At 30.7% G+C, this 25,794-nt stretch overlaps 1 protein-coding gene across 1 annotated transcript; it reads right to left on the bottom strand.

Annotated features, from left to right (window-relative positions):
- Positions 1 to 7,691: 7,691 nt before the first annotated feature.
- On the bottom strand, positions 7,692 to 25,406 carry LOC145750159 (histone demethylase UTY-like). Its single transcript, XM_082566120.1, has 25 exons — positions 25,253 to 25,406; positions 24,241 to 24,301; positions 21,362 to 21,467; positions 21,234 to 21,283; positions 21,033 to 21,091; positions 19,294 to 19,414; positions 18,657 to 18,711; positions 17,944 to 18,078; positions 17,295 to 17,421; positions 16,528 to 16,669; positions 16,037 to 16,180; positions 15,615 to 15,778; positions 14,976 to 15,162; positions 14,641 to 14,802; positions 13,567 to 14,417; positions 12,916 to 13,045; positions 12,311 to 12,487; positions 11,715 to 11,849; positions 11,424 to 11,588; positions 10,999 to 11,213; positions 10,493 to 10,637; positions 10,073 to 10,257; positions 9,720 to 9,846; positions 9,161 to 9,331; positions 7,692 to 8,706 (listed from the first exon to the last, which is right to left on the bottom strand). Exons 1-25 carry the CDS (start codon positions 25,321 to 25,323, stop codon positions 8,686 to 8,688), a joined length of 3,906 nt encoding a protein of 1,301 aa, XP_082422246.1. The 5' UTR covers positions 25,324 to 25,406; the 3' UTR covers positions 7,692 to 8,685.
- Positions 25,407 to 25,794: the final 388 nt, after the last annotated feature.

Here is a 25,794-nt window from a genome sequence, read left to right as displayed (position 1 = left end):
AAAACAAAGTTAACACAACTTATTATAATAAAGATGTAACAACTCCCACAACAATACCAGATACAGAAAGGACAAGGGAATTCACAACTGTATCTAGAAATTCAAATTCGACAAGACCAGATCGACAAAATAACAATCATACAATAAACAGCAAACCTTTCACAACAGCAACAACAATAGAAGGCACAGAAGCTACAAGAACTGCCACAACAGATCCACCTGATATTTCAAATTCTACTACATCATTTTCTGAAGATACTACTAATACAACAAGAAGTATTTCTTCTTCAACAGCAACAACAACAGAGAGTGCAACAGAAACCACACAGTCAGAAGCACCAATTCAAACCACAAACTCAAGTTTCGATTTAAGCACTTCAACGTTCTTTAATGTGTCAAACGATACAACCACTAACAAAATAGATTTTACAACTGCAACTATTCCAAATGAAACACAAACTCTAATGAATACTACTAAAATTAGTCGAACAACCAGAACAAGTCAAAAGCCAACAGTACCGAATGATAATACTTCTTCTATGATAGCTACAACAACGGCTACAATAATCCAAGATATAACTACAACTTACATGGATACAAATGAAACAACAACACCACGTGACAGATCATTATTAACTACTCAACCCTCTGTCCATGAGAATATTACATCAATTACAGATATAACTACAGCAACGACTATAGACGATATAGATAGTGAAGAAACTACAACTAAACCTATGGATTTTAATAATGCATTTAATAATACTGAGTCGTCCATTGCACCAGACAACAATTTTACAACTAACATAGTCACTCCAACTGCTACAACCATTAAAGATATACCAGATAGAACAGAATCTACAAGTCAAACTGACAGTTCAGATGCTATTACAAACCCTACTACATCATCAAATGTTCCTATTAAAACTACAATGGCTGTAAGGCCAAGCGACCCTACGACAGCTACAACGATAGAGGATATAACTACATCAGACATCACAAGAGATACATTGGATTTAAATGCAAATACAACGGCGTTACCTACCACTTCTAACGTTGCTAACACAACTAGAACAAATAGAGATAAAACAACAGCTACAACAATCGACGATATATCGGACTCAACACTTGAAGTAACAACATATAATGTCACCACTTCCAATATTAATATAAACATTACGACTTTAAACAATATTACTATGACTAGCAATGGTGCTACAACAGCTACCACAATTGACGATTTATCAGACACAACAGTTAAAGTAACAACATATAAAACTACCACTTTCAATAATGATATAAACACCACAATTTTAAATACAACGACCAGTAATGGTGCAACGACAGCTACTACGATAGAAAGTCTTTCAGAAACAACAACCAAAACTAACAGCTCTGTTCTTGACGTAAGCACAGTTTCTATTATCAACAACACACTGTTCGAAAATTTTGCTACAACAGCAACTACAATTGAAGATATTGTAGATACTGCAACTCCATTAACGCCAAATGCAAGCCAGTCTGCAAACCTTGATTTAGAAATTAATTTAACAACAACTATGCCAAGCAAACTTGGTACAACTGCAACAACTATTGATGACGTAACTATAACCAATGGTCTGACTTCTTCTTACTCTGAAAATAATACTCAGGCACAACATACAACAACACCAACGGAACAAAGTGTTACTACCACAACAGAAGATACCGTGGCATCTCAAACTAAAAAACCAACATACTATTATACTTTGTATGAATTTACAAAAAATATTACAAGACTTAACAAAACAGAAATTGCTCAAAATTTAACTACTAATAATTCTACAGCAATGACTTTTACAAAGAATGATGCAACAAGTCAATCTACAATAATTGCTCAAAATTCTACTATACAAGAAACTACACTACTTTCAAGTTCAGAAGGTATTACCATAATGTCTACTACTAAAGATAGTACTCCCTACGAAACAACTACTTCAACATTTCTCATTACAGAAAGTACGAAACCAGTTCAAACTACAGAAATGACCACTATTTTATCCACTGAAAAATCGTTATTAGCCACAGAAAATACTACGCCAATCTATACATCAGAAGATAGTACGCCATTTGTTTCTGCTAAAAATCCTACACTATTAGAAACTACAGCTGATACTAATACTACACTATTAAATGTACCACAAACTACCACGTCACTGGTAACAGCAGAAAATACTACACCAATGCCTTTAGAAACTACTACGTTTTTAGTAACAGCAGAAAGTACTACACCGATGCCTCCAGACATTACTACTCCACTAGTAGCGTTAGAAAATACTACGCCAATGCCTTTAGAAACTACTACGCTTTTAGTAACAGTAGAAAATACTACGCCAATGCCTGCAGCAAATACTACTTTATTGGTAACGACAGGAATTACCACGTCTGGATTTATAACAGAAAATATAACAAGATTTGTTACAGAAAATGTTACATTTTCAGAAAATACAACATCGCAAAATAGCACTTCTTCTAATATACCAATTTTTACCACTGAAAATACTTCATTATTAATCACAACAAAAAATATGACATCACAGATTACTACACAAGACACAACAGCGCAGATTAGTACTACAACACAAAATACACCATCTATCCAAACAGAAAATACTACTTTACTGGTCGTTACAGAAAGCGGCTTAACAAGCACAACTGGAGCTAACACTACAGCAGTAATGGAAAGTACTTCACCAGAAATACCATCTTCTACAACAGCAGTAATTGATACAACAATATCATCAAGCAATAGTTCGACAACGATAGGATCAACTTCTATTGTTCTAACATCAACAAGTTTCACTAATACCACTACATTAAGCGAAACTATTGCGGTTGTACCTACAGAAACTGTGCAGATATTTTTACCGACTGTGCCTACGATTATTAACCAAGATAATGTAGCTATGGTTTCTGAAGTGTTTTATGAAGAACTTCTTAATTCTTCGTTAGTGCAAAATGGTATGTTATAGTAATTTTTTTATAAGAATAATATACAAAAGGTTCTTAAAACCCTGTTTATTAAACGATTTTTTTTAAAATCCGATTTATTTCTTTAAAATAAATACATTTACGTTTTACAATGCTTTAAAATAAATAAAGTGTGTCTTATTTGCAGAAACTGTGATTATAACAAATGAGCAAGCCCAAGAAATTGTTTCTCAAATCTCTAGTTTAGTACTCGAAGATTTAGTCATCGATGAGAGTGTAGCAACAAATGTTATTGGAGTAATCGACGTACTGGGCTCTAATGAAGGTAAGCAATATTGTAAAATTTTAATATATTCTTAAGTTAATAATCTTAAAAGAACCACAAATACGTTTTTCCAGTAGATGGACGACTAAGGTTCTAAGGAATTAAAATAGGGTGCAAAATCTTTGCAAGTATTTAGCTTCATATTTCTTTAAACGTTGACCACATATTTTTTTTTCGTAGAAACGTACGAGATAAATACATCAGAAACTATAACATTACTTACTGAAAGGTTACTAAACACAATTGTTTTAAATGGAACAAGTTTTGAAATGATTTTAAACAATATTGCAGTTGGAGCTATAGATATCAACGACACAGCAGGTAAATAATGATATTCCATTCAATTAATAACAACAGGCTATCTATCATACAATAAAAAATCTTATTTTTAAATTTAATAACTGTTATTAGACATTCCAACTTTTTCAATCGAAGCTGGGTTTAATGATACGTTACTGGATGATACTGCGTCAATAACTTTGCCCTTATCAATCCTGTCCTCCCTTAACATCGCAACGGTAAATATGAATTTAAGTCAAACTTTAAAAATTGACCTTTAACAAAACATAATAGAAGGCAACGTAATGTAATTAAGTGTTAGTTAAAAAGTAGAAGACATTTTTTAATACTATACTTGACTTTATATACTGCCTAAATTTTTGCTAATAAAAATTACTGTTAATTTAAGTGGTTGTTAAGGCTAAGTATTTGTTGCAATGTCCCAAGTAAACCCTTTTTAACTAAATAATATTTGATATATATCGCAGCAAAATCAATCACTGAGAATTTCATTTACTGGCTACAAAGATGCAAGGTTATTTCCAACAAGTGACGTCACGCCCCTAGAAGTAGGTCAGACCGATTTTGATTCAGGAAGCACAAATAGTTTAGTTGTAAACAGTGCAGTGATTGGGGCTACAGTTGCTGATAGAGTCATTCAAAATCTATCACAGCCCATTCTTATTCGGTAACTTAATTTCTTTTCAAAAATATTTGTTTTTTTTCTAGTTAGGAATTGAACGTAAATCTTTGTTATTGAGATTTTATATTGGTAAACTATAATTTGTTGTGTTGTTTTAAAGCTATCTGTAAACGCCGGGCTTATAGGCAAATAGTGTGACATTGGTGCGGCTCGAACCGGAAACCTTTCGGCTTGTAGTCCAATGTCATGACCGGTATATCACTTTACCACCCTTTTGAAATATGTCTAAAGCAAGAATAAAACATTGCAAATATAAACCTTTATCTGGACAATTGTTTAAAGTAAAGATTTTTAATTTTTCGCGTTATTAGATTCCCTCTTCTTGTGGAAGAAATTCCAACCATATTTTCAGGCGACGATCGCTCAATATTACAATCTTTATACAACCCTACATGTACGTCATACAATTATTTGACGTCATCGTGGACAGCAGATGGTTGTGTAACTATTCAACCAGATAGCCCTGGTGGCAATGTTGTATGCGAATGCAACCATTTAACCAGTTTTGCAATTGTCATGGTATGTAACCACTGTTAATCATTTTTTCAATAATTTAACCATTATAATAATTTTAACCATGTAACCATTTTTTTAACCATTACAAACAAACATTTTTAAAGCTTGGCACTAAAAATAGCAAGTTACTTTTTAAACAGAGTCGAGAGTCTAAAGTGCAAGATAGAGTGTTGGATATACTTTCCTATGTTGGATGTGCCTTGTCTTTATTTGGGTTGATCTCTACCATCATTTCTTACACTATATTCAAGTAATTTCTATCATTTTACCTTTTTTACACATTTAACCTTTACTACAGCAATAAAGTGTTTTGCGTATTTGTTAATTACTTCTTGTTTAGGCATTTACGAAAATATAAATCCAAGCAAATTCTCGTTCAATTCTGTATAGCCTTGACTGGAGTATACTTATCATATCTTTTCGGATTGTCCGTAAACCTTCCATTTAATCAAGCATCTTGCATAACGGTAGGGAAAAATAGAAAGGCAAATCAATTAATAGTCTCACAATGATATTTATATAATTGAAGACACTTTGGCTTTAAAATTTCTAATGACATTATGTTATAGGCGGCATTTTTTATGCATTTCTTTTTATCTGCCACCTTTGCTTGGATGTTTATTGAGGTACTTGATATGTATATGAAATTCGTAAAAATTTGGAGTGGAAGGCCGAACTCTATTCTTAAATCTTGTATTATTGGATGGGGCTTTCCGATATTGCTATCAGTTGCAACGCTGGGTGCTCATTTCGGTTTAATAAACAACAACAAGCCTGAAAGAATGTATCCAATCTATAGAGAAACAGTGGTGTAAGTGTGTTTAATCATACAATAATATATTTCGACCTTAAGAATATAAAAGCATACTTCAAGTTTGGTAGTGTGGTGAACCGGTCTTGGACTACAATTTTTTTTAATTTTGCCTATTAAAACTTATTTTATTTTGTCAGGTGCTGGCTGACAGATATCGCTTTGTATTGGGCCCTTCTCCTACCCTTGGGTATAATCATGTTAGTTAATATCGTTCTGTTTTGTATCGTTATCTACAATGTTACTTGGAGAAGAGGGAGACAACCAAGGAAATCGAGTTCGCGTCGTGGAAAAATAACAGTAAAAGTAAGAAGTAAATAACCATATTCATCAAACATTATGATGTAACAAGGCTGTAAAGTTAGCTTATAACATTGAGGATAAAGCAATATATATATACAAAATAAAAAATAAGATTTAAACCGTTTTTTTTAAAGGCTCGCCAGCATATTATTAATGCAGTTGCAATTATGTTATTATCTGGACCCACTTGGACAATTGGATTTTTAATTAATATCGCCCCTATTGAGGACCTGGTAACGCGTCGAATCCTTGCTTACGTGTTTGTTATTTTTAACGGATTTCAGGTAAAAAAATGCAACAAAAACAAAACAATTTAAGTTGCATGTGCCATTTTGTAGGCGTTGAAATATTAAAATATTAAAGATTATAATTGCCCGATAATTAGGCTGCTGATTAAGTATTGGCTCAGTAGGAGTTTTATAGTTTATACCGTTTATAAAGCCTTAACTAAGGTTGCTACAGCGTAAAATCAGTGGGGATCGAACCAATGATCTCATGTAGTGAAACCAAGTGTTCTGACCACTACATCATGCTTCCAATTAACAGACAAATTAACGTTGCCTTTTATAGGGTCTATGGATATTTATTGTATTCACAATACGGCCCAAAGTTGTTCGTAAATCATGGCGAGGGCTGTTGTTCGAAAAAGCTGGATTTGATCAGACTCGAACCATCGGTCTAAGCTCAAAACGAAAAGGAAAGAGTTTTACTTCTCTATCAACAGATATGCCGTCACCTGTGCAGAGAAGACAGCGTCAAGTTGAACGAGTTTACTCGGCATATATACCTCAAAGAGTCATAGATTAACATTTTCATAAAATTGGATTTTCCGTTTTGAATTACCTTCGTATATTTTGATATAATAATGATAATAACTTAGTCTTTGGAGTAATGCTCTTTGAGAGGTTTAATTTATAATTTTTGTTTCTTAAATTTTGCCATTACCGTTGTTTAATAATTGTTTAGTGGATTAGCCTGCGAATTTCCTAGGTTTTAGTTGATGTATTATAAAAATTGTTATGAATTTCTTTAAATCTTAAAAGTCACGAAAGCAATTATCACATACAAAATATCATCATAGTTGTTTTTTAGCTTTAAATTCACCTAGATTTAGAGTTTAAAATCTTTGAATATATTACTTTCTTACCTCACTGTAATATTTAACAATTAATAAAAAAACGTAGTCTACTATTACTGGTAAATTTGGAGTTGCCAGAATCAGTTTTAATCAGTAAACTGTATATTAATTTATCTTTGATGTTAAAGACAGAACCCTAAACATAGAATAACAATTATTACCCCAACCCAGTCTCAAGTAGACCTTTTTCTTGTATACATCTTTATCCTCGATGTGGAAAGGTACAGAGTAACATCAGTTACCCCGACCCAGTCTCGAGTTGCCTGTGGCAGTTTGGGATATTATAGATTATAACTGCCCGGTAATTATGCTGCTGATTAAGTGCTGGCTCAGCAGGAGTTTATACCTTTTATAGCACCTTACTCAAGGGCGCTACAGCATGGGAGCAATGGGAATTAAACTCAAAACCTAATGGTAGTGTAGCAAGTGTTCTTACCACTACACCACGCTGCCGGTAGACTATGGTCCATTATTTATTAATCCATTATTTACAATCCATTATTTATTAACCTCTGGTTGTTTCTAGGGCAAATACGAATTTACAGCATCTTATTGAAGGACACCACAACATGTAGGCAGTTGGAATTAAACCGTAAACCTAACATAGTGCTAATAGTAATAACCCATATAATAACCAGGCTCGTCGAATTGTAATAAAAGATATATTTGACGTTATTTAGTGCCGTTCTATAGCATATTCTTGCACTTTATCTCAAAACAAAAAAACGAAAATAATTCGCACGTGCACAGACGAGCAAGAAACAAAAAATTGAAAACAACAAGATATTAATTAATAATAGTGATGGTATAATGAAAAAATAAAGTGTTCTAGAGCGCTATAAATTCGATCTTCAACGCCAAAGAAATGTCATCATCGTTCATCTGGATAAAAATCTTTTAGGAACGAAAAAAAAAGAAAAAACACAAACTGTTACTTACTTAAAAATCGACAAATATTTTGTCGATATTGAGTACGATTTTTGATAACAAAAACAGGGCAGAAATAACGCAAAAAATGTACAACAAAAGGGGTCTACTTAATTTAATAGAAATAATATGAATTGGTATTTAACAACCAAAGGCCAATACAAAATGGTTTGTTTTAAATATTACTAAAAAAAAAATCACGAAAATTTATTTAGAAAAATCGCCGAAAAAATAGGCCGCTAGTGGATTTGACTGTACATGTAATTTAATGAACTATTTTGTTGAAAAGTCGGTGAAAAAAAATAAGAAAGGTTGGATTTTTTGATTGACACCTATGTTATAATATTGCACGCTGGCTTTAAAGATAACGGAGAATGGTGTGCAGGAAAAACGCACGAAAAAATACGATTAGAGCTTCTGTTTGCTTAATTTTGCCAAAAAAAAAAGTTTTAACCCAAAATTTCAAAGGGACCCAATCCAGTAATTTTGAAAAACCAATGTTCGTAATAACAACTTTACTTAATTTTTGTGCTTTAGTGTAGGGGGGCATAATAATTTGAAGATCCGTTTTTTTATTTCGGCCTGCCGTCCACCAAATCTTGCATAGCATCAGGCACTTTAAACAAACGTGCAAGCTTTGTACTTCTCTCTATTTAACCTCTTATTTCAAAGCTCAAATGGATATCTTAGTTGTAGAGATGGTAAGATGGTGATCAAGTTTTTGTTTTTTTAGCCTAAAAATTAAGGTAAAATTAAAGAGTCCGGTAGTGTGTTTAAGCGGTCATGACAGTAGATTACGAGCCGAAAGGTTTCGGGTTCGAGTCGCACCAATGTCGCACTATTCGCTCTTGAGCCCGGCGTTTACAAATAGCTCTAACACGTCACAATATCACACCCCTACCCAATAAAAAATATAAAACCTATCCTCTTAAGGTGATATGGAAAAAAAGGGTAAAATTATAGAGTAAAAAAGATGTAGAGTACAAATGCCCAATATATATAACACTATTAAAAATAATGCTTTATTTTTGAATATCTGATTTGTGCTAGATTATTGATCTGAAAAAGCTAAGGCATGGCAGCAGCGGGAATCGAACCAAGTATCTCACAAAATAAAGTCAAATGTCTTAACCATTGGTCGCAATATTATTAATATTTAAATACTAAAAATTGAATTTTAAAACCTACCAGATTAAATTGGTCGTATATTCTCATTAGTTCATCAGTGTGATATTGGTTAAGAACGATGAAGTTTTCCAAATCTGGGCTAATATTCTGTGCACAACTCATACAATGTACCAAATGTAAGGAGAGGTTGGATTCGCAATGACGGACAAATAATAAATTAAATAACTCAACCTAGAAAAAAATAGTAATATTTTTGATAAAAAAATTAAAATATTTAGCAAATGAATATACAAATAAAAAAATATAAAATCATATTTTATCAAAAAAATTATGGGTAAAAATAGGCTATTTTAAATGTAGCAAAAAAAATTATTATATCTGGAATATCTTACAATAAATATACAAATAAAAAAAATGCAAAAATTTAAAAATATAAAATTAAAATCATAAAAAAAATAATTTTTAATGCATTGAAAAAACAATAAAAATTAATGTATTAAGCATATAAATAAATAACCTAAAAGAATACAAAATTAAAAAGGATTTTGTACAAAAATATAAAAAAAAAATGCAAAATAATTTAATTTTTTAGCAAAAATGTAAAATTTCTTTAACTTACATCGCAGGTTTCACAATAATGAGCATTTTCGTTTTCATTTCTTCCATGCCAAACCACCTCAATTCCACTTTTCTTTAACTGATCTGTTTTACTCTGACATTGCCACAAGGTTCGCATCATACAAGTTCTAAAAAAAAATTAAAATTAAAAAAAAAACTTAAAAAAAATTGTACAAAAAATACTAAATTTTAAAACGTGAAACCTTAAATTTACAATATTAAAAAAAATCTAAAATCAAGTTCTAAAAAAAAATTTAAATTTTTTAAAACCCAGTAAAAAAAACAAGTTTAAAAAACTAAATTGTTAAAAAAAATTTACAATAACAAAAAAAACGAAAAATCTAAACTACTTACTTTATCAATGTAAACAACTTTGGGTCAGTGACTCTCACATGTTTTGCCATATTCCAAGATAGTTGAATAATTGGAACGATCGATTTATAACCTGTCAGTTTATTCCACTCGTATCTCTCTACCGCCATCTGGTATTGGTACGCTGATACGAGACCGACATTCCAAGCTATATTATTACACCAACCCTACAAAAAAAATAAAATTTTTGTTAAAAATAAAATCTAAAATATATAAAGTTATATATAGAAAATATGATATATTTTTGTATAAATGTATAGAAAAATAAGCATAGCCTGTGTACATATTATTGTGTATAAACGTATTATAATATAGGTTTAAAAATTGTAAAACAAAAAAAAATAAAAAATTTTTAATTTTGAATTTAAAAATTTTCGAAAAAATCACAAATTTTTGACTCACCACTGCTTGCACCCAATGAACAGTGCCAGCATTTAACCAAACCAGGTCACCTGGCTTCTGGATGAACCGATATACTGGGATGTTAGCTTTATACATATCCTCTAATATTGGCCACCAGGAACCTGATAAGTAATCGATGTTGTTCCTAAAAAAACAAAGTGTAATACTTGAAATATAATTTTTTTTCCTTTTTTTAGTTAACATAAAAAGGCTGACGTTACAGACTAAATATAAAGTTAATTAAATATTTCAAACCCAGTTCTAAGTTGCCTGTGCATTTTTTAAAAATATTATATGGTTAATTGATTATTAATAAAACCTTGTCATTAATTAAAATGCTGATTGTTTTTGCTCTTTGTAAAAGTTATTACCATATATAGTACCTTACTTAAAAGTACAATGTCTATATAGCTTTGCAAATTGAAAAATTGAAAAAAAAACTCCATCCTAATAAAAACATTTCAATAGGGTTCCTTTAAAATAAAAAAATAAACTGGTTTACTTACTTTTCACATAGGTCACTAATTTCCCCCCAATATTCTTCAGGGGTGGCAAACCATTCACAGTCACCTGGCCCAATATTGATGTTGATCGCCGAGAAATTATTATTTTCCTGGTGCCCCGGTGTTCTAGATCCAGGTACTTTCATGTAGAGTTGGATTGTGTTCATACCAAGGATTTTGTGACCCACATGGCTAAGCATATTGCCAGCTGATACAAGCTAAAAAAAAAAGGTTTTAAAATTAAAATTTAAAAAAATTTGCTCCAAAAATTTCGTTTCAAAAATTGCCCAAAAAATTACATGAAAAATAAAATTTAAAATAGTAGAAAAAGGGCCAAAAAACAATAAATCACATAAAAAAATAGCTTTTACAAATTAAGTTAGGCATAATAAGTGTTGTTTTACAAAGTTTTCAGCAACTTTACTTACTCTGAATAACCAGGGTAGTTTTGATAATTCTTGTAATTGCAACCTCCATTTCTTTTCGTTAGAAAGATCGATATTCGTCCCAAATTTAATCTGTTTGTAAAGTTTTCGTTTTGATTTTAATCCGTCGGATTTCGAGTCAGAAGATTGTCGTTTCGTTTCTTCCTCCTAGAAAAAATAAAAAATTGTTTTAAAAATAAAAATCTTCCTGTAAAATTTTTTTTAATTTTTAAATGACAATCTTTCAGATTTTACTTTGAATTTTTTTTATTTTTGTTTTGAACTTAATTTTACCTTTAGTGATTCTTGAAAAGTGGTGGCTTGATATTGAGCATATTTAGCAATACTTGTAGTAGAACGACTACTTTCACATAACCAAACCTTATTGCTTCCAACAGAGTCCCAGTTTTCTTCTGATGGCTGCTGAATCTAAAAAGTTAAATTTTTAAGTTTTATTTCAACAAATTTTAACAAGTTTTTTAGAATGCCCTAGTAAATTTTAAAGTCTTCGGTTTGATTCCAACTGCTGGTATGTTGCTTTCTTGCATTAATTTAAGGCTAAAGAACCAAATTTTAACAGTTTAAACATATTTTTGTATGAAGGTGCAGTCTATAAGGTCTGGAGTTTGATTACGATTGCTGGTATGCCAAAAAACAATACAATGTTTAAGTCATATCAGCTAAAAGAATATATATATGTTCTTAAAATCTAATTTTCATGCTTTTATACACAAAATTTAATCAAAACATCTTAAAAAGCTGGTTAATAAGCCTTACTATAGCCAGAATTTACTTGTCTTAATATGGTCACAATTCTCAACTATTATTTGCCAACACACCACAAACAGCAGTTTAGGCTTAATTATATATAAATGATAGTGGTATTTTACCTGTGTTCTGACTTCTACTGCACATTCAGGATTACTCTCCACGAGGGTCTTGGTTGAAAATAAGCCGAGATCGAGTTTGAGAGCCGCAGCTAAACCTCGGATTACTGTGACAGGATTCTCGGGGTTCGTACAAAAATCAGCCAGCGCCCTCGACATTGCTTCTTTCTTGTTTTCAAGCTAAAAAAAAACAATTTAAAATGTTTAAAATTAGTTGATAACCCCTTGCTTAATTGTTGTAATATGGTCGCAACTCTTAACTAATATTTTCCGGTGACAATTTACCCGCACACCACAAATGGCAGTTTTGTTTACTTTGCAAGCCTATAAATTGGACATACATATTGTACACTAGACTTCGCTATATGTAGATTTAAACTAAAAAAAGAGCATAGAAAATGAGATAAAAAGGGCAACAAAGTGGGTAAAAATATTAATAAACAAAAAAAGATATAATTTCCAAACTAAGAATTTAAAATAAACAAATTTATACAATAGTTCTACTAAAAACTACTTTTTTACTGTATAATTAAATATCCATATATCCAAGCAAAAGATTTAAAAAATTTAATTATCACTAATAATTTTATTAATATACATTTACTTACATAAATAGTGGGAGTTGCAGGACTGAGGTCTTCTTTGGGATGAGTTTTGATCCTGGAGTAAGGTTTACACGGAGGAGGACACTTTTCAAGAAACAAGTTTTTGGTGGATAAACCATTACTTGTCAGTTTGCTGAAAATTAAACAAACCATAAAAGTTAAACTTGTAATCTTTTTTTTTCCATATCACCTTAAAGGGATAGGTTTTTGATAATTTTTTTGGGTAAAGGTGTGTGGTTTGGGACGTGTTTGAGCTATCTGTGAACGCTGGGCTCAAGGGCGAATAGTGTGGCATTGGTGCGGCGTGAACTGGACACCTTTCGGCTTTTAGTGCGACGCTAAGACCAGTCTACCACGCTAGCGGAGACTTACTTATATTTATACATGTATGTCCAATTTCTAGGACTACAAAATAAATAAAACTCTTGTTTGTCGTTCGTGGGTAAATATTCAAGGGCAAATATTCAATAAAAAAAATGCGGCAAAAAGGTATCAACTAGTTATTAGAAAAAATGATGCCTTACAGCCTTTAATTTAAAAAATTTATCACAAAAGGACCAAGGTTTGATAAGGCATTCGATAAAGTGGTAAAAAAATGTCATTAGTACCAGTTTAGTTAGTCATGAAACTTTAAAAAAAAAAGTTAAATCCTACCGGCACTGTGTAATGACATCTCTCGCCGAGGCATTCTCCATAATTCCAAATGGTCGCAACAACGGTGGCAGAGGTCGTCTGTTAATCGAGGATAAAATAACCGCTTGTTTGTCCATCCGGTCGTTGTCGAAACTTCTTCGTTCGACTTTTAACGAGAGTTGCTCAGAGTCACCGGAGGTCGCTGTTCCGGGTGGTGAAAGTACGCCATCGAGTGCTAAGTGATGCGACGTAGATGGCGGCGATGGTTTACAACTCGTCACAACCCCTCCTCCGTTCATGCTCTGTTGCACATGATTCACAAGCTTTGTTTGAAGTTGTTGGGGGTGTGTGGAGGTGGGTAAAATGACCCCGCTATCACTATTAGGGGTGTCCTGTGGGGTGTCCATTACGCTGTTATACCGTCCCCCCTCCTCACACATTTTAATTTCGTGTTTACGCAACAGTAACTTTGCTTCTTCAATCTCTTTTGTCGTCGAACCGTTTGTGACCACCGGGTGGGGCAATGAGGTAGGAGTTGGTTTTGTCTGGGTGTTACTAAAAGTGGGTGACGACACCCCATTGATAATCATTTTGTTATTAATATAATGGGGATTGTTGTTTAAATGCTTGGCCCACATCCCGGGGTTATGACCCAGGTCCCCGTTCTGTAAAACGTGGGGTAAAGTCTTTGCTGGTTCAACAGCAGGGTGCGTGGGGTTGCTAGGGGGCAAACCGTTCACAGTGGTGGTTGCCATAGTAACGAGATTCCCCGGTAACGTGTTGACTGACGTTGCCGCGGGAATGCTGGGAGGGGATTTGTTTTGCTTAAGTAAATTTAAATTTCGTTGTTTCTCGATTTCTTCTTTTACCGTCTAAAAAAAATTTAAGTTTAAGTTAAAAAAAATTGCAGTTTGGTATAACGGTTATTGCATTAGACTATGAACCAAAAGGTTTCAGGTTCGTGCCCCATCAATGCCATACTATTTGCCCCTTAAGTCTGGTGCTTACAGATAGCACAAAAACACGTTCCCGATAGTACTTGGTGATACAAAAAAGAATTAATTTTTAGACAAAATTTAGCATATGTTTACTGACCTTTTGATGTTGCGTCATCATCGCAAAATTGTGCTCTAATCTCTCCAACTCAAGCAACTGTTGTGAGGTTAATATCGATCGATTAAGTCTTAAGTTTTGTAGAACTTGGATCTGTTGAGTGGACAAATACCAAGTTGGGGGCCTCCATAACTCAGCAGGTACCTAAAAAATTTACAATTTTGGTAGACTGCCAAATAAATATTTATAAAAAAGTGAAAAAAATCATGTGTACTTTACAATCTTCAAACAATTATTATGGCTCTTTAAAATGTACCCTCACTACTTTATTTGTAGTCTCAACCCATGATCTAAATTCAACAATAAATAATTCTTACCTCTACTTTTCTTCTTTTTGCAGACACCGAGGGTTGAATTTTATTTTGTTCCTTCTTGTGAATGGTACCCGGTAAGGTAGAGGGGTCAGTTGTGGACACCGATTGGGGGTAATTGGGGCTAATTGAAGAAGAAACGTGAGTTGTTGTTGTCGTTGGTTTTGATCGCCGTTGTTGGGAAGGAGGACATCTAAAAAAATAATAAAAAAAAAATTATTTTTTGCACTAAACCTTAGCAAGTAGAGCTATAACAATAATGTTATTCCGATAGTGTGGTATAACAATCATGGCGTCGGACTACGAGCCGAAAGGTTTCAAGTTCGAGCTACACCAATGCCACACTATTTGCTCTCAAACCCAGCGTTTACAGATAGCTCAAACACGTTAAAAGATTTCATGTTTAAGTCGCACTAATGCCACACTATTTGCTCTCGAACCCAGCGTTTACAGATAGCTCAAACACGTTGAAAGGTTTCAGGTTTAAGCCGCACTAATGCCACACTATTTGCCCTTAAAATTGGCAATTACAGATAGTTTAAACACAGAATATCACATCCCTTCTCGATAAAAATACAACAAACCCATTCCCTTAAATTAATATAAAATAATAAATTATTATGCTAGGTAAAAATATGTATTTACTTGAATGCGCTTTGTCGTTGTGTAAGTTCTGCCGGTATAGGAAGAGTCCATGCATCTTCTATACAAGGAAGAATCCTTCCTTTATTAAAATGATCGCTTCCCAGTGATGTCACTTTGTCCTGGAGGGACTTGATGCGGTTTTTTAACTCCTCATCTTGGGAGTACTGGAAAATTGCAAAAATGTTAAGATCGAATTTTCTTTAAACTTAGTTTCACAATCCCTTTAAAGAAATTTAAACATTTGACAAGTGGGTAAATTTCACCCAAAATGCCCCCTAAAACCTTTGCCTGCGATATTATATACCCAAAAACTTTATCGTTAAATTATAAAAGATTGCTAATAAATACTTAGTGAAACAAAATGATTATCTATAAAAGCTTAAAAAACAAAAAAACAAAGATTTTATTATACGAATACTTACTTCACTCTTGAGTCTAGCACAATGTTGAGCGTTTAAATAACAAACAAGTGCATCTCTGGGTTGCTGACAGGCTTCATATAATATTGCAAGATCTCGCCAGGCAGCGTCATGACTTCGGTCAAGTTGTACAGCACATATATAAGCCTGCAAATGTAATGTAATAAGTAATTAATATAAAATCATTTAAAAGGCTAGTCAGTAGCCCACTCTATGAACTGGATTTTAATTTTTGTAATTTGGTTGCATCTCTTAACTACTATTTTCTAGTGATATACCGACACACCACAAATGGCAGTTTTATTTATTTTGTAGGACTTTAAATTGGACATACATATATATTGTCCAAAAAGCTCTGTTATATATAAGTTAGTGCTAATTTTAACTCTTTTTCTAAACGAATAGCAAGTCATTTTCTTAACAAGCATAAAAACCTAATTTCAGTAAAAATAAATTATTTTGTTACGCCTTAAACATAAAATAATTTCACAAACCTGCAATGCATCCATAGGTTGGTTTTGTTCCTGATAGAGAACACCAATGGAACACCAAGTATCAGCACTTGCCTCCGATTTATCGATTGATTGTCGATATGAAACGAAAGCGTCGTGTACTTTACCCATGCTTGAGTAATATCTAAGTTAAAAAACAGGTTTTCTTACAAAAATAATCATTAAAACTAAAAAAACACAAATTTTAAATATTTGGCATGCGACAATTTTAATACCTTGGTAAAAATAATGAATCTTTTAAAAATAGTATTTTTTAAAATACATTTCTTGTTACCAGTATTAAAATTTCTATTTTATAGTTTACAAAAACTGTTAAAAGGATTAAAACTCAAGTTTTTAGTTGTTTAGTTAACTCTGGTATTTTAATATGACCATCTGTACAAACTAATAAAAGTAGGCCATCAATAAATTATAATATAAAAAATTTGAATACATGCAAAACACACATAATAAAAAAATAAATTGCATTCCTAAAATTATTTTAAAAAATGAATTTTTTTAAATTTAAACAAAAGCAAATTTTTAACAAACTAATTTTAAACTGCTGTTTCTAGCATATGTTTTAACCCATTCAAATATCCAATTTCCTAATTTTTACAGTAAAATTAAAACATAATAAATAGACTGATACTGTCACATTTAAAAATATACTTCATACTTAAGATACAATTTAAATGAATACTTTTTAAATTATAAGAGCTTTATCTTAACACATAAGCTACTTAAACTAATATTAAAAATTGACTAACCTTCCTAAAAAGTACCAAGTCTGTCCATTATTTGGGTCAATTTCAATTGAACGCTGTAGGTATTGTAAAGCTGTATTTGAACGTTGCGTTACTTCGCCGAATGCTTCAACAGTATGAAAAATCCAACCTACAGAAAGCAGAACAAATTATATTTCAAACTGTATAGAAAAAGGGCTTTAGTAATACATCCATAGGAGGAAACGCGATAGCATTGTTTTCAATTTTGGTATACAAAGCTTGTTTATTGTTTAGTTTTGTAAATAAGTCCAGGTTGCGCTATTGAGGCTTCAGAATAAAAATTCTTTTGGCTTTGTGCAGAAATGTTAAAAAAACATCAGGTTTTAAACTGTGAAAGCCTTTTCTGTTTTCATTAAAAGTATCATTGGCCATACAAGAATGTTAAATAAATATATATAAACATTAAAAAAATAACTACATCAAATCATAAAAATATTTAATTTTTTTTAATTTTTCAAAGTGATGAATAATTACTTTAAACTATTTTAAGCAGCTAAAATAAACAAACATGCATTTAGACAATAATTAACAAGTGCTTAACAGACTAGACTTACTTCAAATACAAACGTGATTAAATAAAAATTATCACATCTCCTAAATCAATCAAATTTAAGCAAATATTTTTTCTTACCTAACTGACGGTAAGTGTTGGCTTGAATATAGGCTTTAACTTGCGTTGTTGGGAGAGCTATTATTTTCTCGTACTCCTGTTTAGCTTCTTGGTGTTTGTATTGTATTTCATATAAATGACCAAGGTGAAATCGAACTAAGAAATACAAAATCATAAATATTTTTATTTAAACTCAAGAAAAAATAAATAATTACAAATATTATACAACTTAAAACCAAATTGTTGAAATCCTAATATTTGTAAAAATAAATATTTACCCGATATATTTTTAAATATTATTTAGGTAATTTGAAATCTAAAAATTGTAAACCTATTCTTACTAATAAGAAGCCTACAAAAACAATAAATCAGTTTTCTTAATAAAGATTTTAATTAACTAATTAATTACCTAAAAATCAAAAAAAACCTAAGCTGTTATAAAAACTAATATTTTAATAAAAAACTTGTGAAACTGAAACCGCAAAATCTACCCCTATTGATTAACTCTTAATTGAAAAAAAATCTAGCATTTTCTTAGTTGAGTATTTTAATGAATAGGAAAACTAACGCGGCATGATTTATGACAAACTTTTTTCTGAATACGCAAAAATCTGAATACACAAAGCACCGCATGGTTATGCTTATTTCAGGATATGAATCACTGGAAAACTTGTACAACATGTTAAGAATTAGTAATACTTTTTATAAAATAACAATAACAATAAACTACTTACTTTCTGGTTTGCTGATCAGACAATTTCTTGAATCAAGTAGCGCACGATTGAAATGCTAAACAAAATAATTTAATTTTAATATAAACTTTACTTAAAAATTAACAATAAAATTTTTTTTTCGAAATCTAAAGCATATTTATAAAACAAACAATAATTTGCTGAATTAAGATTTTTTTAATCCTACTTATTCATGTTTTGATTTATCATCGATATTAAAAGGTCAATTTCGCACTTTGAGGATATTTAAAAAAAAAAATTGACATAAAACTACCCTGACCAGTTTAACTAATTACCAAACTTGCTTTTTTTTTAGGAAAATATTTTCAAAAACAAAATTATATTATTTCATTAAAAATGATTATTAAATAATAAAACCACAAAGTAAAGGTATATGAACTGATCGGAAAGATAAGTTTATTTTATAAATAGCGTAAAAAACCACAACATTCAAAATCTTTTTTTTTGATCAAAAATCTTATGTAAGACCAAAAATATCTGACAGAAATTTAGGTCATTACATAAATAATGAAAAAACGACAAAAAATGTAACCACAAAAAAATTAAATATTTTTTTTTCGAATAAAAATATTTTAATAAAAATTTGACCATAATTATCTTAAATTTTAATAGTAATTACCTTAACTGCCGATTGTGGGTTTCCTGTAATTTTAAAAACTAATCCTAATCTGCAATGTACTTCGTTGATCTTCACAAAACCTGGATCATTGTACAAGAGTTTTTGAAATAACTTAACCGTCCTGAAAGAGATAAAAACACATTATTAACACATACAATACTAATGTCATCTATATATAGCTCTATCAAGTATGTGGTTAACCTACAAATATATCTGGCTCATAGAATTTACTTTCTACGCTATTCTCGATTTATCTGATGAATCATTTTTTCTCGATTTACGATAATCACAAATTTATTGATGAAATTTCAAGAAGATTCTGAGTCATTTAAATGCCACCATGTTTTTGCTTGCGCTTTTGATAAACCACATATTATTAGTCATCCGAATATTTATTTCAACCAAATGTAAGGTCACCAAATTTACTACTACGCCTTACAAGCATCGAATAATGTTGATAACATAATGCCCCCCTCAGGCGCTCTTATTATACACAACATTCCTGACTTCGTGCTAAACGGTAACTACTGCAGAAATAACCCAACGACATAGGTGGTTAAATATTAACCTTTTCGCAATAGGCATACAACATAACACTTCCTATACAGCTATTCACATCCATCATGTATTATTATAACGCTGTTTTACATATAACGTTTTTTAACAAATGGTCTGCAAAATTTTGCGCTAATAGTTTTAAGTTGTTCGGGTAACTACCACTTAGCACTTTGCGCCGCAAGGACTTGTATAAAAATCCTTCAGTTTCGGCACAAAGGACATTTAAACAGTTTGTGACAATTCGGTCAACGCAGAGCGGCGTGCGCGCGTGTGCGCAATGCGTGCGCGACTCTTCAAACGAACTGGCGCTCGCGCATTCACACAACAACAAAAAGACAACGCGAAAAAGCGTCACGTGGGCAGAACGAGACAAAGGAAGCGACTCTCCACGCGAGAGAGGACAAAAAAACGATAAAAAGAGAGAAAGGAGGAAACGGGACGAAGAGAATTTATCCTGACATACTTTAAATTGATGGCGAGTTAGGACATGAGGGCTGCTAAAATAAGAGTAGTGATGTCACCTCTACACTCAACCAGTGCGACACATACCCAGGTACACCGTGTGCACGTACACTTCAAATGTAAATAAACCGCCTAAGCGATCTTTTTTATTTATTAGAGACCGGAAAGTGGCTTTACAAATTAATAAGCGAGCGCGCATCAACTGCACGCTAACATCGAGTAACTGAATGGAGAACTAACTAGGTTACTATTTAAACAGTGAACACGTTACATAAATAATAAATAGTGGTTAGATCGATATAAGATTGCAGGTAGATACCGTATCGTGGCATGCTTTACAATACTAATCTACATATTTGATTCTTATCTGTGTTATGTTATGATTTTTCAACGCGTGATATTATAGTAATAGTTATATTTAAATTTACCGGTACTTCAATACTACAAACGGGTTTGAAATATTTGGCCTTTTACTTAAAACGTTGAATTTCCTGATATGCCATTAAATAAATGCCAACAATAATAACACGTTTAAATACCAGCACATTTGTTTGATAGTAACTAAAATATTACTACTCCTCACAGCCTAAAGGTACACCACTTTTAATTACTACCTTAACGTAAGTCATTATATAAAAAAATCAGACCTTTTAACGTTATATATACCCTTTAAAATAGAGCTTTAAAATTTATTTTTAATACAAAATAAACACACTTACCAAGAATATGCACTGAAGTGGTAATATACAATTCCAAGACCAAACAAAAAATGTGAGTCCTATATAAAAATTGAGATATTTATTCAACTAACCAATGATTTAAACGGTTAACAACTACGGGGCTAGAGTAACGTTAAATAGATATGTAACATACATTGTATAAACATGTAAATAAATACTAGGTCAAACACCTTAACCTACCTTCCAATACTCCTTGCAAAGATGGTAGAAGCGATTATATGCTGAAAGTGCTAAAAAAATAAAACCAAATTTACAAAAAATAACTAAATTAAAAAAGTTTAAATAGCCTACTTATAGACTGTACTTACATTTGTGGAAATCCTCGTTCAATAAATGCAGGTGACCTAATTTACAATAAACTGAAGGCTCACAATCCTTATTATCCTTTATCACCTTTTCAAAGTGTTCTATTCCCTACGAAAACATTAAAAAAACGTTTAAAAACCAATTCGTTATCAGTCAATTATTAATTTATTACCCTGCCTAATAACTAACTCTTTGGTTTTAAGTCACTTTTGACAGAAAACTAATAAACCATCTGCTAAGAAAAGCCACTCTATAGCTGGCACGGTCTCCTTTTTTCGTGTAATTGTAATTTAACACTGAAGAAACGCGCACTACGCCGTTCTTGGTAACAGTAAAATAGAAAAGCCAGCAGTCTGTCTCTATTCAAGCCTAGCGAGCAAGCATGTACTTAGTGAATCAAAAAGTCGCATATAGCACACAAAATCTTTTGTGGAAATCTCAAAAGAAATAGGCTGGCTATGTATTATGTTTTTTATCGGTTGTGAGAAGTAACCGGCGTGGGTGTGGTGGTGCGCTTTCACACACACACACTCAAGAATGCGAGAGAGTCCAAAAGCGAGAGAGAGGAAGAAAAAAGGGCGCGCGTGGAATTGCAGCTGTTCTAGCCGACATACTCTTCTCCTAAAAAAGTCGCCACGAAAAAACTGCAGGATTTATTTTTAGATCACCATAGCCACCGTAGCATCGCCATTTTTTATAAACAAAACCAAAGAAATGAAATTTAGTCCTGAATACACAACTTATAAACCCCATTTTTACACATTACCAAATATAACGTCACCTATAAAAATATTTTAACTAATTTGTAATAAATTGTTATTTTAAGAAACTTTTTTTTGTAGCAACTAGAGAAAATGTTTTGTTAAAGTTTAGTAGCCCAACCACAAAAAATTAAACACAAACATTGATTAGTAAACAATAATAAATAAACAAAACCGAAGATTTAATCTAAATATTTATGTAAGTTTTTAAAAATAACTTAAATTTAATTAAATTTTGGATCAAAATTACTGAGCTGATAAAAAAAAGTGTTAAAAAAAATAAAAAAAATTTCTTACTAAAATATATAAATAAACTGATTATAAAATTATTTAAAAAAAAACAATTTATATCTTTATTTTAAATTAACCAATTTAAAACAACAAATAAAGTAACAAACTTTGAAAAAAATATTACAAAAATTTGACATATTGAATGAATGTTCATTACAGAATTTAAAAATCAATTTTAGTCCATTATAGGGTATGGAAATTGGTTAAACTAGAATAAATCACAGAAAATTGGTCCTAAACCTCACAGTCTATAAATATATAATAGAAATAGTAAGCAAAATTTACCTTTATCATGAAAAATATTATTTTTAGTAACAAATAAATGTGACGCAAGTCTAAAAACAATAGTAATACTATATTTTTAACTATATTTTTAACTCAGCAACAACCAAAAAAAACTTTAAATTCCTTATTTAACAAGTTTTAGACAAACAATGAACCAATTATTAATAGAAAAAAATCTATGATAAAATAGCTAAGAATACCAAATAGTTTTTACTTTTTTTTATTAATTGATCTAATATTAATGATATTTTATAAAATCCATTTTTTCGATATATTTACAAAGATCTAGATACAACAATTCAGCTTTAAGCCAACCAACAAAAGCCAGTAAACTTTGGTGAGCAAATTTTGCAATCAAAAATATTAAAAAAATCATAAAAAAGAGTGGCAAACTAAAACTATAAATTTGATAAAAAAAATAACAAATATTGGTTTACAATTAAACAATGTGTTTTAACATACCTATGTGTTTTACACTACATTCCTTTATAAAACATATGAATTTGCAACAACAAAAAAATAAAATAAATGTTACATTTCTCTGTTTCCAAAAACTCTTACGAATTATAGATTAAAAAAATTACACTACACATCTTAACATCTCCAAAATAACTTTAAATGTTATCCTAATGCTTAATTAAACTACAAAAGATATGTCATGCCCACATGAAAAACTATTTTAGTTTATTTTTAACCCAATTGGCAGGGTTAAAATAAGGACAAGAAAAACTAATTTAGCTTTCTGAGCAAAACTAATATTTAATAAAACATCAAATTTTAGCAAATCTAGTTAATAAAATAATAATATAAGTTGAACCATCTAATTTTGGGACAACTTGGTCATTATTTCAATTTAGTGGAAACTTGTTACTTTGTAAAAAAAGATTTACAGAATTTCTACTATTTTAATTCAATAAACTACATAGAAAACAAAATAAGATAATATTTTAACAAGCTGTTATTGACAATATAGTAATGCATTCGACAAAAACTGTTTAATCTGGTTTAGGTATTAATTAGTTTTCCTACTAATACAATACTTGATACCACTAAAATTATACAGGTCATAAATGATTTTTAAAATCCAAATTTTTAAGTTAGTTTCAAAATTCTAATACATGTATTTTATGACATATTTTCAAAAGCCCTAAATTTGTCAAAAATTGCTTGAACAAATATTTTAAAGTTCAGTATATCTAACATAACCCTTCTGTCTCTATAAAATAAAAACTAAACTACTCGAACAAATTTGTTAGCTGAAATAAGTGTCTCGAAAACTTGTAACAACTTATTTATAAAGAAATGTTTAATTTTTTTTTTTAAATTTACAGATAGTAATAGAATTAAATTGATAGAAAAAAATTAAAATATAACACAAATTCCATATATTTTATATCTTTTTTTTTAAATAAACTAATCAATAAGCTAGCCTTCTAAAAACATAAAAAAAAATTTGCATATACACACCAAAGTTTTGCTATAAAGAATAAGGGAATACTGCTATAAAGTTTTAAATAATTTTAGTGGTTATGTTTCGAACTAACCTTTTTTATTAACTGTCGTTTATTATCGTCTTCTGGTCCTCCTAATTCCCCAAATAAGCAACTAAAAACAAATAAAACCGTTAAAATAAAAGTAAGGTAATATACCATGGGTATAAATTTATTTAAAATTATTTTATAATAGTTTTTTCTGTCTTTTTTGAGTTGAATTAAGTTTAAATTACAAAGTATTTGTATAGTTACACATGCTCTAAAAAAAGAAAACATGTGCTTTGTTTTTCAACTAAACAACTAATTAAGTCTCATTCTATCTATAGTTATTTAAGTCGTATGTTAGAATACCCTTAACCTTACTTAGACTAATATATTTTATTTTGTTTCAGTATAAACGTACTTGAAATTTAATAAAACGATAAAATGAACTAAACAGTTAAAAGGTACACTATCAAATTCAAAATTAATAACATTTTTAAATTCTAACTAATAAAAAACTAAAAAGATTACTGTTTTTAACATTGTTAATTAGAGAAATTAAAAAAGGGTGTTTTAAATTAGTTTGTAGATATTTACAGTACATCGATAATTTTAATAAATGTGAAAAATGAAAACATTCCGATAAAGAAATTCCATTTAAGAACTTCATATTATAATGTATATACAAAAAAATGGTTTTTAAAAACTAAGATTGTAGGAGTCAAACTAATATGTTTTATAAATGCATAATTTAATGCCGGTTACATTAAGAAAAAAAAATTGTTTTTCCATGATCAAAAAAAAACTAAAAATCTCAATTTTTTTTTCATGAAAATTGGCATGTTTTTTTCCTACTTTAGTTTCAAATTAACTAACACTTTAAAAAGAGTGTTTTGTTTTTTTACCAAGTAGTTTTCAGCACTGACAACACAGTCACAATCGGACAAAAATGTCAGAAAAAAAATTGGGTTTTAAAATTTTCTGTCAAACCGTTTAAAAACGGGATTTTAGATTTTAAGGACAAACCGCTTAGAAAAAGTTGTTTATCTTAACATATTTAAGCTAATTTCTTAAACTTTACCTGTCAAAATTCTCAATATCTGATAAATTAAATTGTGAAACGGTCGCGTCTTTAATTTCGTTGTACGACATCGTCGCCTAGGCTAAAACCCTTCTAGAATTCAACTGAAGTTGTCCATACAAATAAGTTTATTTTCTTACGCATTATTTTAACATAATCAATTTCTAAAACATAAAATTTATTAATAAAATCTTCCGTTTATTGCATAATTTCCCGCCGCAGTTTCTTATCCTTTAACATTTTTCTACCGTCCATCATGCCAAGGGTTTACAAGCTTGTCACGTGACCTACCTGCGAGACTCGATTGGCCGAACTCCGTTGATAATTTGCGCATATCTTATGCGCCCAGTTATAACAAACCAAACTTTTGGTTAAAACCTTATTCCAGTGCGCCTCAAATGGTTATAAAGGGTAAATTATATAAAAAACAAAGCATTTTATTATAATTTTTAACTTTACTCATTATTTTTTGTTGATTTTTAATCAAAAATCATTAAAATTTTGTCTTTATCCGCTTAAAATTTTAATCGTAAACAACTTTT

This window comes from Corella eumyota, chromosome 4 (assembly GCF_963082875.1).
Source record: "Corella eumyota chromosome 4, kaCorEumy4.1, whole genome shotgun sequence".
In the NCBI taxonomy this organism is placed as follows: domain Eukaryota; kingdom Metazoa; phylum Chordata; class Ascidiacea; order Phlebobranchia; family Corellidae; genus Corella; species Corella eumyota.
Note: the sequence above shows the minus strand (reverse complement) of the source record. Positions and strands in the feature narration are given on the sequence as shown.

Bases quoted from the DNA above. Each gene is read 5' to 3' on its own strand.
- LOC145750159 (XM_082566120.1), bottom strand. From the start codon at position 25,323: ATGTCGTACAACGAAATTAAAGACGCGACCGTTTCACAATTTAATTTA. The intron at 16,181-16,527 runs GTTTGTGAAATT...TTACATTTGCAG, and splicing joins AACCTATGGATGCATTGCAG to GCTTATATATGTGCTGTACA. The intron at 11,589-11,714 runs GTAAAATTAAGT...TATTTTTTCTAG, and splicing joins CTTTTCAAGAATCACTAAAG to GAGGAAGAAACGAAACGACA.